General features: G+C 38.5%; 1 protein-coding gene across 8 annotated transcripts in view; it reads left to right on the top strand.

The window, feature by feature from the left end:
- The window catches only part of GAB1 (GRB2 associated binding protein 1), a 127,571-nt gene extending 114,367 nt beyond the window's left edge, over positions 1–13,204 (top strand). For all 8 annotated transcript variants that reach the window (XM_049709527.1, XM_049709528.1, XM_004263597.4 and 5 more), the window contains 3 exons: positions 594–717; positions 6,310–6,432; positions 8,641–13,204. In XM_049709527.1, the coding sequence (XP_049565484.1) occupies positions 594–717; positions 6,310–6,432; positions 8,641–8,799 (406 nt within the window). In that variant the 3' untranslated portion in view covers positions 8,800–13,204. The remainder of the gene's footprint in view (positions 1–593; positions 718–6,309; positions 6,433–8,640) is intronic.
- Positions 13,205–15,649: the final 2,445 nt, after the last annotated feature.

The following is a 15,649-nucleotide window of genomic DNA, read 5'->3' on the forward strand; positions in this document are numbered from 1 at the left end:
CCCATCCACCTCACTACAAATAACTCAATTTCGTTTCTTTTTATGCCTGAGTAATATTCCATTATATATATGTGCCACATCTTCTTTATCCTGCAGAAGGTACTTTGATGCTCAGAGATATCCCTTTACAGAAGCAGACTTGAAGACATAGAGAACAAGCTAGTAGTTACCAGTGGCGGGGTCGGGGGGGGGGGCTGGAAATAGGGTGGGGAAGTGGGAGGTACAAACTACCTCCCACTACGAGATAAGTGGGAGCTCATCTTGGGTGTAAGATAGGCTCAAGGATATATTGTACAACACGGGGAATAGAGCCAATAGTTTGTAATAACCGTAAATGGAAAGTAACCTTTCAGAATTGTGTAAAAAAATCAAAAATTTTTTCAAAAAGAAAATATCCCTTTACAAATAGCTATAAATATTAGTTGTGCATTTGAGTGTGTGTGATAAATTGTACAGTAATAAATGCGTACAATAAATGATTGTGAGCATAAATGTTTCTGGAAGAATGTATACTATCACTCATTTTTACTTTCAAAGCGAATTGAGAAATTTTGGTCAGGGTGTGTGTTTGTGATGGTCATCTCTGTAATCAGCTCCTCCAGGTTTCCCATGTCTCCCCGGCCGGATTCAGTGCACAGCACGACTTCAAGCAGCGACTCACATGACAGTGAAGAGAATTATGTTCCCATGAACCCAAACCTGTCCAGTGAAGACTCAGTAAGTAGAATCTTCTCTTAACGTCTCTCTTCCTGAGCAACCCTTCTGAATCATTCACACTAGACCTTTCTTCCAGTCCATACACCTTACCCTTCCATCTTTCTTTACTTAAGGAAAAAGGATAAAAGACAACTTTTTAAAAATGCTTTTGGGGGCTTCCCTGGGGGCTTCCCTGGTGGCGCAGTGGTTAAGAATCCGCCTGCCAATGCAGGGGACACAGGTTTGAGCCCTGGTCCGGGAAGATCCTACATGCGCGGAGCAACTGAGCCCATACGCCACAACTACTGAGCCTGCGCTCTAGAGCCCGTGTGCCACAACTGCTGAAGCCCACGCGCCTAGAGCCCGTGCTCTGCAACAAGAGAAGCCACCGCAATCAGAAGCCCGTGCACCACAACAAAGAGTACCCCCAGCTCACCCCGCAACTAGAGAAAGCCCGCATGCAGCAATGAAGACCCAACGCAGCCAAAAATAAAATAAATTTTAAAAATTTAAAAAAGAAACTTTACATAAAAATGCTTTTGAAAAACAGCATCATCAAGTCTAAAACCAATAAAGGGTCAAAGTGTAATATTAATATCTATAAAGTAGATACAAGTTAGTTAAAAATCACAAAATTTGGGCTTCCCTGGTGGTGCAGTGGTTGAGAGTCCGCCTGCCGATGCAGGGGACACGGGTTCATGCCCCGGTCCGGGAGGATCCCACATGCCGCGGAGCGGCTGGGCCCGTGAGCCATGGCCGCTGGGCCTGCGCGTCTGGAGCCTGTGCTCCGCAGCGGGAGAGGCCACAACAGTGAGAGGCCTGCATAGCGGGGGGGGAAAAAAAAAAAAAAACCACAAAATTTTCCAGTTATATTTCTTTTAAGATGTACTTCACTTTTGAAACTATTCAAAAAACCACTTTTTACTGGAAGCATTTTATAATGCATTTCTCCAGACCCACGTCAGCACACTCAGTGAAACAGTCTTATGCCGAGGGTTTTTAATAACCTTTCAGTAATACATCCTTAGGTAGGGCTTAAAGATCAAAGAAGACCTGTTAAAACCTGATTTACTTCAGACTGACTGTTATTACCCCAAGGCCCAAGAATTTTGTAATAGTAGCAAGCATTATGTTCCCCAGAAAAAAGGTAGTTGCCAGAAAATACTTCAGATGTTTAAAAATACAAGCCAATTTTAATTTTTAAAAAATCTTTTCCTTTTGCTTTGCCTCAAACCAGAGACACTGCTTGCTCTGTTATTTGCTTTTTAGTAGATAAGTATATCAGTTGGCATTAGGATCCCCTCTGAGTAACAGAAAATAAGCAAATAACAAGGCCTTAAGGCAGACGTTTATTTCTTTCTATGTAGAATTCCAGAGAGTCAGTCCGTGGTGGTTGTGGCAGCTTTTTGTTCCAGAAGCCCTCGGGGATCCTTGCCCCTTGCCGCTCTCCAGACTGCTGTCCCCTGGGTCTGGCTCACAGGCTCAGTAGAACAAGATGATGCTCCAGCCAGCAGATTCACATTCCAGGCTGCAGAATGGAGGGAAGGAAGAAGCAGCAAAGGATGCAGCCCAATTGCCTCATAGAGAAGGTTCCCAGAAACTGCTGAGTCCAAACTGTTGACCAGGACTTAGCCTCTGGCCACATAAACACGAAAGGGACTGGAAACCGTAGCCTTTGTACCGAGGGACAGTGGGCCTGGCTAAAAACCCCCTTCCCGGTGGAAAGGGGAGAACAGATCATGGGGCACAACCAGGCAGCATATGATAAGCAAATATCTAATGTCAAAATTTGGCATGAATGACATTTTAGTGACTTGATTTTCTTTAAAACAATTCTGTTCAGAGATTCAATATATAAAGCCCTATTTTTTCATTGAATTTATGTCTTTAATGGACTTTAGGCAGAAACAGATTTCTCATGACCATTTGTCAGGGAACAAAATTAAGTGATTTGAAAAGACTGATTTGATGCTTGATCTAATTAACTTTAAAATATCAAATTCATAAAGTATTCAAAAATGAATAAGATAATTTAAAATATTTATGTCAATCCTGAATTAGAATACAAACGAACTATATCAATAACATTTTCACTAATGTTTCAAGGTAGGGCAATTTTTATTAACTGACTTTCACTTCTGGGTTTGTAATTTTTCCATTTGATGAGTAGTGTTTTATTATTTTTATTAACTTAATTTTTTTTCTTCATTATAGTAAACAGACTCTAGTAAGAGACTAAGTAGGGCTTCCCTGGTGGCAGTGGTTGAGAGTCCACCTGCCGATGCAGGGGCCGCAGGTTCGTGCCCCGGTTCGGGAGGATCCCGCGTGCCGCGGAGCGGCTGGGCCCGTGAGCCATGGCCGCTGGGCCTGCGCATCCGGAGCCTGTGCTCCGCAGCGGGAGGGGCCACAGCAGTGAGAGGCCCGCGTACCGCAAAAAAAAAATCTAAGTAAATCCTCAGTGCTGCCTTGGAGTACATGTTACCCTCAATTTTCATCTTTAGGTGGTTAAATGAATTTTTTTATTACAAAAGTAATTCTTTTCTGAGATACTAAAGAATCTTTTATTTTGCCCAAAATAGTAAATAAACATAAAAATATTGGAAAGGACCTGTAATAGGAAAGTTTGAAAGTATGATTTGTCATGAGTAGGTGTTAGGTGAAGGGACAAATCTAGAAAAAATCTGTTACAATCAGAAAGTCAAAGGAAAGGAAGATATAAAATTGTTCTTTTATATAGTATAACACTAAGCCAGAAAGGTAATTTTACCTGCACGGTAGAGGTGTCTAAATAACCACCAGATAGTGAATTTCTAAGGTACTGAGGCCCTAAGGGTTAGAAATAAGCAAAAATGTCCCAAGTGAAAATATCCATCTGCCATTCACAGTAGAAAAGTCAGCTGTGCCATTTCCATCTTATGCCACCAACTGCAAGGGCTCATCTTAGTCCAAACAACTTTTCCTTAGGAATGAATGTAATAGTTACAGCAATATTTCCCACACCTCTTGGAATTTAGTGTATCAGTGGAGAACCATAGAAGTTCACAAGGTCTAACATATGCTCAGGTTGATGAAGTCGGTAAAAAATTAGTCTTGGAGAAGTTGAAACAGGATTGGATCAAATCTGGTTTATAGGGACAATGAAAATTAAATTCTGTACCTTGAAATGTTGAAGCACAGTCTGTTTCCTATACTGGTGATCATGGAGCAGGCAGTGTCTAATGAAAGTGAATTGGTGATGCTGCCTGTTTTTTATACAAACATCCGAAGTCAAGCATTCGTGAAATGAACCCTTAATGTGACGCCTGAAATTCAAGTGACAGTACATCATTACTAAAGACATATATATTGTTTGTAACATCAAAAGTATGTTCAATAATTTTATATATTTTTTTCAAGAATTTTAGAAAAACAAAGTACTACTATATTTTTTCTTTTAATTCACAGAACACTTCATAATAACTCTTCGAATCTTAGGGTTTTTCTAAACTGTTTTGGGAAAACACTGGGTTAAAGCCTAGAATGCAGAGACAGGCTGTTCCCAGTTGAGATTAGATTAGATCAAGAGCAAATAGACTTTTTTGGAGGGACACACATTTTAACAATACTTGAAGATGAAAACATTTCCAGTCCTAGTAATTAGACAGAGTACAGTCGAACTAGCAATTCTGAGAAATTCTCTTTAAGAACAGCTTACTGAGATTAAATGTGTACATCATATGAACTCAAGGGTTTCTTTCGTAGCCTACAACACTGTGAATAATTCTAGATGTTTCCAATTAGGGAAATTTCAGGTATGGGCTCTGTCATTACATTTGAATACAAAATTTTACACACGCGCGCGCACACACACACACACACACTCACACACACACACACACCATGCAATTGGCTTGTTTTTTTGTGTGTGAGAATGAAATATAGAGTCATTTGCAGAAAAAAATTTCAGTTTTTTCATGAATTAGAAGAAAGAGGGGGAGGGGATAGCTATTTGTACTAATTGAGCACTGACACTTGCTTACATTTTTTGTGCCCTACATGTTACTGTCAATATTTTTTTAATGTTTTATTAGCGGTAGTTGATAAATTTGGTTTAAAAATCTGTTCCTACAAATAGAGCCATCACATTCAGTAGCGCAGGTTGTCTACTGCATACACATGCCGCATACAGTATGTAGGATATACAGTAGGCCGCACACATGCTGCATCTGAGGACATGCGACCCAGACCATGTCCCCCTCACCAAGAGTAAACTCAGTGTTTTCCTAGCAATTGTCCTTTCCCTAAGTCACAGCTTAGTCTGTTTAACCCAAACAAAATGGAGTAGCAATATGAAAGAATCAGCAGAACCAGATTTATGCAGTTTCCAAATAACGTTGTTCATCCTAACAAGTATAAAATTGTCAAGTTGATTACATCATTACGGTTTTCTTCAAAAGTATAAGCTAACATGTGAACAATAATACCTATGTGATAGAAGCCACAGGGATGAAAGTCCCTAATGAATATGTAGTGTCCTGAGAAGTCAGGAACATTCCCAGGTGAGGTTAAAAGCAGCAAGGCATGGAAACAAGTCATTTGTTGGAGCACATTTGAAGACTGTCATGATCAGAGTAGCGGGTGCATGTAGGGACATAAGTTCACGTCGTCCTTTCCTTTTTATTTAGCATTGATCTTCATGTTCCTAATAACCTATTTCTTTTTCATTTTTCTGCCTCAAGCTTTTTCATTCTTGTTGTTCATTGCTGTCCTCTCCCTTCCTTTTTTCTTTTTCTTTTTCTTTTCTTAGAGAGGAGTCCTTCTGTTGTACAGTTCCTATTAGAACAGAAAGGATAAGAAGACAGAAAATTAAGTGGTAAAAATTCCAGGCAGTTGAAACAAAACAGACTTTATAAATGGAGTCAGTATGCATAGCCCTTAGCTACCATACTTATTCTAAATTGATTTTAGTGTGAAAGCCTTTAACTCAAATATAGAACTTTAAAGTTTTTTTTAATTTGAGAGGTGAGCTCAGGGTCTTTCTACTCCGCTATCTTGGTCGATCCCTAAAAAATTTAATTTGAAAGCATGGACTGTAAGGATCCTATAGTTAAAGAATGTTATTGAGAACAGATATCATTTTAATAGCGTTATTGAGAACAGATATCATTTTAAAATATCATTTTAATAGCGTTGAGTTAGACTATTCCAACTGGGAATTCCCTGGCGGTCTAGTGGTTAGGACTTGGCACTTCCACTGTCGGGGGCCTGGGTTCAATCCCTGGTAAGGGAACTAAGATTCCTTAAGCTGCGCGGCACAGCCAGAAAAAAAAAAAAAAAAAAGGAAGGAAAGAACTGTTGCAGTTAATTGTAGCTTGATGGCCCAGTCTTAGTCTGAACCAAGTTTTACTTTTCAAACTACTTTTAGCTTGCTTACCTATGCTATGTTTTAATCAATTTTTAAAATATTACTTATTTTTCCCCATCCTAAAAGATTATTTAGTTTTCTAAGGAGACATTTCTTCAAGCTATGTCCTCTTAAGATTACTATTTAGGCTTGAGTAGATGGCAAACAAGGTAATAAGCAGTATGTCTCATGAATGTTTGACAGTTGATTTTGTTGTATTTTACTTTCAGAATCTTTTTGGCAGTAATAGTCTTGATGGAGGAAACAGCCCAATGATCAAGCCCAAAGGAGACAAACAAGTGGAATACCTAGATCTAGATTTAGATTCTGGGAAATCCACGCCACCACGTAAGGTAAGTGAAACCTCATTCTATAAATACACTGAGCTCCCATTTGAAACCTGAAGAATCGGGTCTCCTTTGGGGGAATTTTCTTAGTATGTTTAATTTAAAGTCTATTACTTAATGCTTTTTCATAAATCACAAAAGTGTTAGACTGATAAATTTATTTTTCATCTCTGATGGTATGGTTACACGCTTTGTACTCTCTTAGTGATTACCATCGAAATGCTTACTTACTAAATTCTAAAGTTCCAAAGTTAATCATGGTCTTCACTCCCTTTCCGATGTTAGTTCAAATTACTCCTTTTCTGACTTTCTTGGTATTTTTGTCCAAAAGTTTTAGGGTTTTTTGTTGTTCTTGTTGTTGTTACACTCACAAATTAGACAGTAGTAGTAGTAATATTCTTACTATGTAGACAATGTTTATATACATTTTCCTACACGTTTACCAACTTCTTTTTTTATCATTCCTTCTTGTGTCTTAGACCTTCCTTCTCTAATCATTTTCCTTCCTCCTTCCTTTAGAAGTTCTTTTCATGGAAGTCTGTTAATGGTAAATTCTTGCAGTTTTTGTTTAACTGAAGTGTCTTTATTTTGCCTCATTCTGGAAAATGAGTATTGAGGGTTTTGCGGGGGGAGCAGTTTGAGTTCACAATTCTTAATTGACAGTAAGTTTCTCTCAACGCATAGGAGATACTATTTGCTGTCACCTGGCTTCCATTGTTCCTGTGTAAAGTATGCTGTCAGTCTAATTGCAGTTCCTTTGTAGGTAATCTGTCTTTTCTATCTGGCTGATGTTAAGATCTTTTCTATATCTTTGGTGTTCAGCAGGTTCACTACCCTGTGTCTAGACATCTAGACATAGATTTTTCTTTATTTATCCTGCTTGGTAGAAGTTGTGCAGTCTTTATTTCTGGATTCATATTTTTTGTCAGTTATGGAAAAGTCTGAATCATTATCTCCCTAAATATTGTTTTTCCACGATTCTCTTTCTTCTGTCCTTTTAGGTTTCTGATTAGACAGTTAGAACTTCTCATTCTGTTTTTCTTATCTTTTACCACTCTTTCATATTTTCTATTTTATCATTTCTTTGCTTATGTGTAAAATTTCTTTAGGTCTGTCACCAAGTTCACTAATTTCTCAGTTCTTCTGCTTAACCTATGTGTTTAATTTTTAATCTCAATATTTTATTTTTCACTGCTGAAGTGACATTCTGCTTGGCTTTTTTCCCCCAAATATGCCTATCTGATTTGAATAGCTTCTTACTCCTTTTTTGTTATCCTATTCCTTTTATTTTTTATTTTCCAATTCCTTTAAACATTTTATACACATATTTTATACTATTTATGCAGTAATTTCCATACCTGAAGTCCTTGGAGGTCTGAATCTGTGTTTACCATTTCTCACACACCTGATGGCTTGTTTCCTTGTGTGTTCGTGCATTTGTATTGTGAATTTATTTTGCTAAGCATATCTGTGGGAAACCTGCAGACCTAAATTTCCTTCAGAAAGGATTTGCATTTGCTTCTGCTAGGAAGCAGGTGATGCTACCACCCTAGGACTACCTCAGTTTCCTTCAAGGGTCCCTATCCTAACAGGATAGTTTTGGGTTCCGCATTCCTCCCACCCAGGCCTCCTGATTGCACTGCTCAGTTGACGTTCATCCTGAAGACGACACTGTCTTGACCCTTTAGCAGCTCTCTGCTCCCTCTATTTCCCTCACACCTTGCATATTTCCCTTAGTTTCTCGTGAGCCCAGCAACGCGTTAATAATTACATTTGTTTTAAGTTAGTGAGTATCTAGTTGGATTTTATGTAGCCTGCCATTCTTGAAATACTCCTTTTCAAAAAACATTTCTTAACTCAAAAGTAAACACCTGTACCTGTTCTCAGGACTTGAAAAAGTCAAGCTTAAGCTAAAAGCTAAAAGCAAGCTGTGTCTCTTAAGGTGAACCAGGGGGCTGCTCTCCTTCTTTCCTAAGAATTTCATCTGTTATGGGAGCATTAGTTTGAATTCTTAAATATAATAATTTTAAAATTAAGGGAAAAACAGAGTACAGTTAGGAGAGAGACAACATTGTTAAACTGATTTTTTGGTGACCCAGTAGAATTTCAAGAGTTATTCACAGTGCATATGTGTCTGTGTTTTAAGACTGGAGTTCACGCAGAAGCACCACTTTTTCTGTGGAGGTTTATGGGGTTTTTTCCTTTGCTTTTTAGCAAAAGAGCAGTGGCTCAGGCAGCAGTGTAGCTGACGAGAGAGTGGACTATGTCGTGGTTGACCAACAGAAGACCCTGGCTCTGAAGAGCACCCGTGAAGCCTGGACCGATGGGAGACAGTCCACAGAGTCTGAAACACCAGCCAAGAATGTGAAGTGAAAATGCCGCTTTAATGTCTCTGAACAAAAGAGGACTGAGCTGTAAGGAGAAATCCTGTTTGACTGAAGATAACTTGACCCTTGTACTCTAGGTAGATCCTCAACTGAACAGAGTCGAAGTCAGAGGACCTTTCAGACTTAATCAAGCCATTGAGGGTGTAAATGGTGCTTTGTGGTATCTGAACAATTCATCACATGTAAATAATGTGGGAAAATACTGTTGTTTGGTTCCCAGAGAAACATTTGTTTCGTAGTTAACACACTTGTAGTATTACTGTATTTATGCACTTTTTCATTTAAAGCATTGGTTTGGGTATTCCCGAATGGACCTTAACATGATTCTGTTGGGAGTTATTGTTTTCCTCACACTACTCTTAAGAACAATGCTACGTGAACTAAGCTACTTTCCACTGGGAAATTGCTCTTTCAGCTGCAGGGTAACAACATGACGTGAGAAGTAGATTCACAATATACCTTTCTACCTGAAACGTAACGGGGTAACCGTTAGCTTAAACTACAAAGTAGAGTTGGACTCATCATTCATTGCCTTCCAAAGTGCTAAGCATCATGTACCTACTGGTGTCAGGACTTTGTTCTCTGGTTCATGGACATTTGGTTTTCAGTGGTGGGACTTTCTTATATTTTGTTAATTACAGTGTTTTGGGCTCATTAAGTGAAGATTCTGCCAGGTGGGATCTTACACCTTGGAAAGAGTGAATAATCACACTATCAAGTAAGCGTACAACTCACTGATGGCATGTGGTGACGATGTGCTCTCACATTTTCAACATGTATTAAACTTTACGTTATTTGCAAAGTGTAGATTATATAACTAATCAGGTACGTACCAGGCACTGATGTGCTAATACAATGATCAGGTTTAGACAGTGAGCTTTAGTTGTATTCGTGTTAGTCCTCTAATGCTGGTTTCCAGTTTGGAATTAATGGCACAATTGACATTCACTGTTAGTTATAGCAACATACTGTGATTTTTAATTAGACAGTCATTCAGATTTATTACTCGAAGAATGAAATTCTGTCTTTTGACACCATAGTGCCCTTTCTATGATTTTTTTTTAAACTTTACTTAATATTCTTCTTGGCCTTATCCTATTTAAATCCCTATGCAATTAATATTTTATATCTGCATTTTTTAAAAAAAACAGATGTTATATAAGTGATTCTCATATGTAGCACCTATTGCTTTTCCAGTAAAAGAATTAAGGCTTGTGTACTGTGATTTATATTCACTGCCCCAATTCAAGAAATATTGGAGCCTTGCTATAATGTGAAATCTTAAAGTCATGGACCTCTTCCAACCAGATTTCTGAAACCACCAGAGGTGTCGTATAATTCTTTCTCACCTATAACATGGTCCTATAGCAAGACCACACATTATCTATAGTAAGGCTACAATTTATCTGTCTTGGCTTTGCAATGTAATTTAGAAAGCAGGTATAGTTATTGGTTTGATTGGTTTTTAACTAAGTTACATACAATCTCTTATGTACTGATTTGAGACTTACTAACAGTGTTTGGAGGGGGCATAGAGATTGAAGAGCCCACAGCTGAGGCATGTTTCCCTCCATGCAGACCTTTAATGTTACCTGAGTACACAGATGTGCCCTGATTTCTGGCCCCTTGGTCACCGTACTGTGCCTAATCAATGTAATGGGTTTATGTCCCCTCCATGAGCTAAAAACGTTCATAACAAGATGAATTGTTGACAAGTAACATTTGATGCTTTTAAATGTTTGCTTCTTTTTAAACAAAAACTAAAACCCAGAACTGAATTTTGAGGTGGATTTTTAAATAAAAAAACATTGTTTGAGTTTGCTGTGAGTAAGCTGTTTTATAATGAAACCACAAAATAGAGTCGAAAATCATTGAAATGTGCCTCAACTGTCAAAACACATAACGCAGTTGATGTGTGAAGATACCAAATTGTGTTGCATGGAGGATAAACATACTCTGAGATTTAGAACACAACAATAAATATATTGTTAATTCAAAAATAGAAATCTTGGGGGCTTCCCTGCTGGCGCAGTGGTTGAGCGTATGCAGGGGACATGGGTTCGTGCCCTGGTCCGGGAAGATCCCACATGCCGCGGAGCGGCTGGGCCCGTGAGCCATGGCCGCTGAGCCTGCGCGTCCGGAGCCTGTGATCCGCAACGGGAGAGGCCACAACAGTGAGAGGCCCGCGAACCGCAAAAAAAAAAAAAGAAATCTCGTTTTAAAAGCTACCTATCAGAAGAGTCTAAGGCAATAATGAACTTTTTAGTGTAATTTCTCAATTCTTTGCAAGTTACCATTTTGAAGACCCGCAGCACTCAAATCTGTAGAAATTTTCCCATTACGCAGAGTAATTTAAGAATTGAAAATCAGGCAGTTTGTTAAACTAAATCACATTAAACATTGCATTAACAAATTAAATGAAAAGACAGTCTCTTATAGAGCGGTATTTCCCAAAGATTTTTTAGCACTAGAATCTCTTTTAAGTAAACTCTTGTGTAAGCCCAATATGTAAAGCCTGGAAAGTCCATTTGATCTGTGTAACTGTATTTTGAGTCCACATTTATGTTTACTTGTCTTAGAACATTACTAAGAATAACATTTCTAAGTAACACAAATGTGAAATTGGGGTTATAGATAGTTGGTGAAACCTTAGCCGCCAGTCTGTTTCTATGCCTTGTTTTATTCACATGCTATCAAGAGAATTTTGCTTCATGCAAATGTAAGTAAGTACAAATAATAACAGGGTTTAAACACACATTTCAGGAGATTCTCTAACTAGAAATAGATAAAGTTGTATTCCCAGGTTTATATAAACGTAAATTATCCTGGTAGTGGAAGTTTATACATAAGCAGACTCCCGTGTGGTAAAATAGTGTATGTAACACATTAGAATGTGCATTTTTACTAAGTTTTTAAACTACGCACTTTTATAAAAACAAAATTTGAATCAAACTCTTTAATACCCCTAATCGCCCACAAGAAGCTGAGTTTTGGCCAGGCATGGGTTGAACACCACTGGTTAACTGTGTAACAGTTGTGTTATAAATCAGAAGTTTTTTTCTCCCACGTTTGATGCTCTCTACCTTTTATTCCTTATTTTGAAAAACTGTACAATTTTATGAAAGTTTGAATACCAGTGCGCAGCTCTGCTTTCAAAACTCAAAATTCAGACTTGAATAATGTAAGCTATTTAACCCACAGGATGCATCACCTTAGAAAGCTATAAAAGTGGTTTTTATCTACACTCTATACGTTTTCATCTTTATTTTTATCAATACCATATAAGCTACTGTGAGCGTTTTAGAGAATTCCATAAAGGTACTATGAGTGTGTGTATGTATATATAGCATTGTATTTAATCATAGACTAAGTTTAATTTGATATAGAAATACTGCCATACTTGTACATTAATGTCATAAGTCATAATTCCCTCTGGACTCTTTATATTTAATTCATCGGAGGTCGTAATCTTCATAGTCATAAATGCATTCAAACTGGAAATTGAACACCAGTGTTTGTTCTTCTTTTAGTGGGAAGTTGTCTGCTTTCCCCCTTTAGCAAAAACAGTATTTTTTATATTTTGTTAAACTGTTGACTATTTTATGCCTGTACACTATACCATAGGCATAATTCTTAGATATTCCCAAACACTCTTAGTGCCTCCTTATTTGGCGCATTGAAAGTATTGGTGTTAGTATTTCGAATAAATTATCCTTTAAAAATATACTAGCCTTAAACATTTTAGAAACAACAAGGGGGACGGAATCTTTTTATTCCTATCTTTGGGTCATGTGGTAGGTCTTATCCTCCACTGTTAGATAAGCAGTCAGGTCTGTAACAGGATTGACATAACATGACCAAACCAAGTGGATACAGAGAGAGAGAGGGGCATATCCCAGGATAACAGTTATTGTCAATAACATCAGCTATATGTAAATCTGTATATAATTTAAAATAACAACAACTATGAGGTGAAAAAGCCATGGTGCAAATGAATGTTGTAGACATCATGGACTTGTTCTGATGAGAAATCACTTGTCGGGTTGTTGAGATGATTGGTTTTAATCTGACTAAATATGTTTATATATCACTACAGCTTGAAATAATTTAGTTCATCCTCCATAGACTTATCTTTCTTTAGGATCAGTATAATGCATATTGTGAGTTTCAACAGACTGTTTCGTCAAGGGATTAACATAGCTTCTGGCTTCCTTTACTAAAAAGATATGGCTTTGTGTGAGTTCTTGTAACCTAAATCAATTGTTGATAATCATTCCAAATTTCCACAGCAAAATCTTATGTATAAACTTATTTCTCCCCTCTTGCACATCTTCTTTTGTAAAGATCCTATTGTAGATATTTTCTGCTACCAAATAAAACTTTTCAAACAATTTGGTTTCAAGGCCTTAAGTAGTCAATTTGGATACTGAAACTGTGACCCAATAAGGACATAAAACTTCTATTTCCAACTCTTCCTTAGAGTCTTTATCTAAATCAAAAACCCAATTCTGCCATTAACTACACTTCGCAGTTCTACTTCTATAGGGTCACTCATTTCCTGCAGTAAAGATCCCACTAAATCATGCTAAATATAATAGTCATGCTCTAACTAAATAGAAAAAGCTCCTGAGACCCAGTTACCCTACGCGTATGTGCGTTATTCCTTCATGTAGCCAATGCTACCAGCACTTTGTTGAGTAAAAGGCCAATAAGTAAGGGCCTGTGTGCAACCTTTACCATCAGGAAATACATTCCCAACATGACTTGGGAAATGATAGCTGGCTGGGCTTCTTCATTTCTAGGAAAGTTTTCAGACACCTCCAGTGCTTCAGAAAACCCCAAGAATTACCATAAGTCGCAGCATTTTGCAGCTCTGACTCTGTCATTAGATCATACTTGGGAATTTTGGGAAGAAAATTAAGTTCCTAAAGTTTATTCCTATAATTCATTAGACGGGACTTTATTACTTTTAATCATGGTTATGTTGGTGATTCACTCGTAGCTCAACATGTCTCTGATTTTGTGTGTGGTGCCCAGAGCATTTGGAGGACTCAGTATGTGGTGGTACAGAAAAGAAAACATCACATAAATGTTTTAAAAGCCCACTTTCTCCAATATGGTATCATGATGGTTCATGTGTCAACTTGGCTAGGGTGTGGTGCCCCTGTGTGTGTTCAAACACTAGTGTAGACGTTGCTATGAAGATACTGTGTGGATGTGATTAACATTACAATCCGTTTAGGTAAAGCCCATCACCCTCCATAGTGTGGATGGGCCTCATCCAATCAGTTGAAGGCCTTCAAAGCAAAAACTGAAGTTTCCCACAGAAGAAGGAATTCTGCCCCAAGACCGTAACATAGAAATCCTGTGTGAATTTCCGGGCTGCCAACCTGCCCTACAGATTTCAAACGTGCCGTCCCCATTTCCATAGATAGATGCACAGCATACATGGATGGACGGATGGATGGATGGATGGACAGGTTCTTTCTCTGGGTCTACTCCCTATTCATTGTGGGAGGAGACATACAAGGACATGAATACCAGGAAGTAAGGATCGCGGGCAGCATCTTAAGAGGCTAGCTATCACAGAGGCAGAGTTGAGTGTTAAGAGATGACACTAAAGATGGAGGGCCTTAAGGACCAAGGAACTCAAGTGTATTGAGAATTAAGAACTTTAAAATGTCAGAAGACAAAGCCTGGAAAGAGTAGGCCACAGGAAGTCAGGAGATAGTGCTGAACCTGGGTCTATGAGTTTAGCTCTGTGTCCTTATAAATTACAAAGCTATTCAACAGTTAATTGAGACACTGTGTTTTATAGTCACTCTTACTTAATCCTCGTAATACTGTGAAGTAGGTAATGTTATTCTCTCCAACCTTCAAGTTCCAACTTAAACAGTTCCACAAGGCTTTCCCTCAACTACCCCACCCAGAGGTGCTAGCTCCTTCCTCTGAAAGTCACAAAATTGGCGAGTCTCTTCTGGTTTTCACTTTGGGCTTTTGTGATGGTATATTAATTTGCTAGGGCTACAATCACAAAGCACCACAGACTGGGTGGCTTAAATAACAGATTTATGTTTTCACGGTTCTGGAGGCTAGAAGCTAGAGGTCAAGGTGTAGGCTGGTTTAATTTCTTCTGAAGCCTCTTTCCTCGGTTTGTAGATGGTCGCCTTCTCACTTTACCCTCACTTGGCCATTTCTCTGGACATGGGAATCCTGGTGGCACATTCTCTTCTTATGAGGACAGCAGCCATATTGAATGAGACCCTCACCTTTATGACCCATTTAACCTTAATTTGCTCTTTAAAGGCCCCATCTCCAAACACAGTCATATTCTGAGGTACGGGGGGTTGGGTCTTCAACATGAATTTTGGGTGGAACAATTCAGTCAATAATAGATGGCTGTGTTTAGCTCATCTACCTAGCTATATGCACGTTAGAACAAAAACTGTCTTATCTGTCATTACATCAGTCACAGCCCTGGCAGGAAAAGATGGCACATTCAAAGGAGTAATTGAAGAGAGTTGAATGAAGAAACTGTTGCAAATCTGTAGATTGGGTGAAGGGAACAAACAAGGGGTGGTTAAGAACCACTAGCAACAGTAAGAAGCCATCAGCACTTTTGGAACTGAGGAGGGAAATGGTGCTGTTACACCCAGCAAGAGCTGTCCACCAGCAGACATTTCAGCCTTAGGTAAAAGGACGCAACCACTACCAATTGCAGACCAGCAGGGAGGGAGTCAGGTTACCTCTCCTATGACTTGCCATTGGCTAAAGACAACCAGCAGCCAGAAATAACCCAAGAGATGTAATATCAATACATGGAGGTCATCTTCTCA

Source organism: Orcinus orca, chromosome 4, assembly GCF_937001465.1.
Source record: "Orcinus orca chromosome 4, mOrcOrc1.1, whole genome shotgun sequence".
Taxonomy (NCBI): domain Eukaryota; kingdom Metazoa; phylum Chordata; class Mammalia; order Artiodactyla; family Delphinidae; genus Orcinus; species Orcinus orca.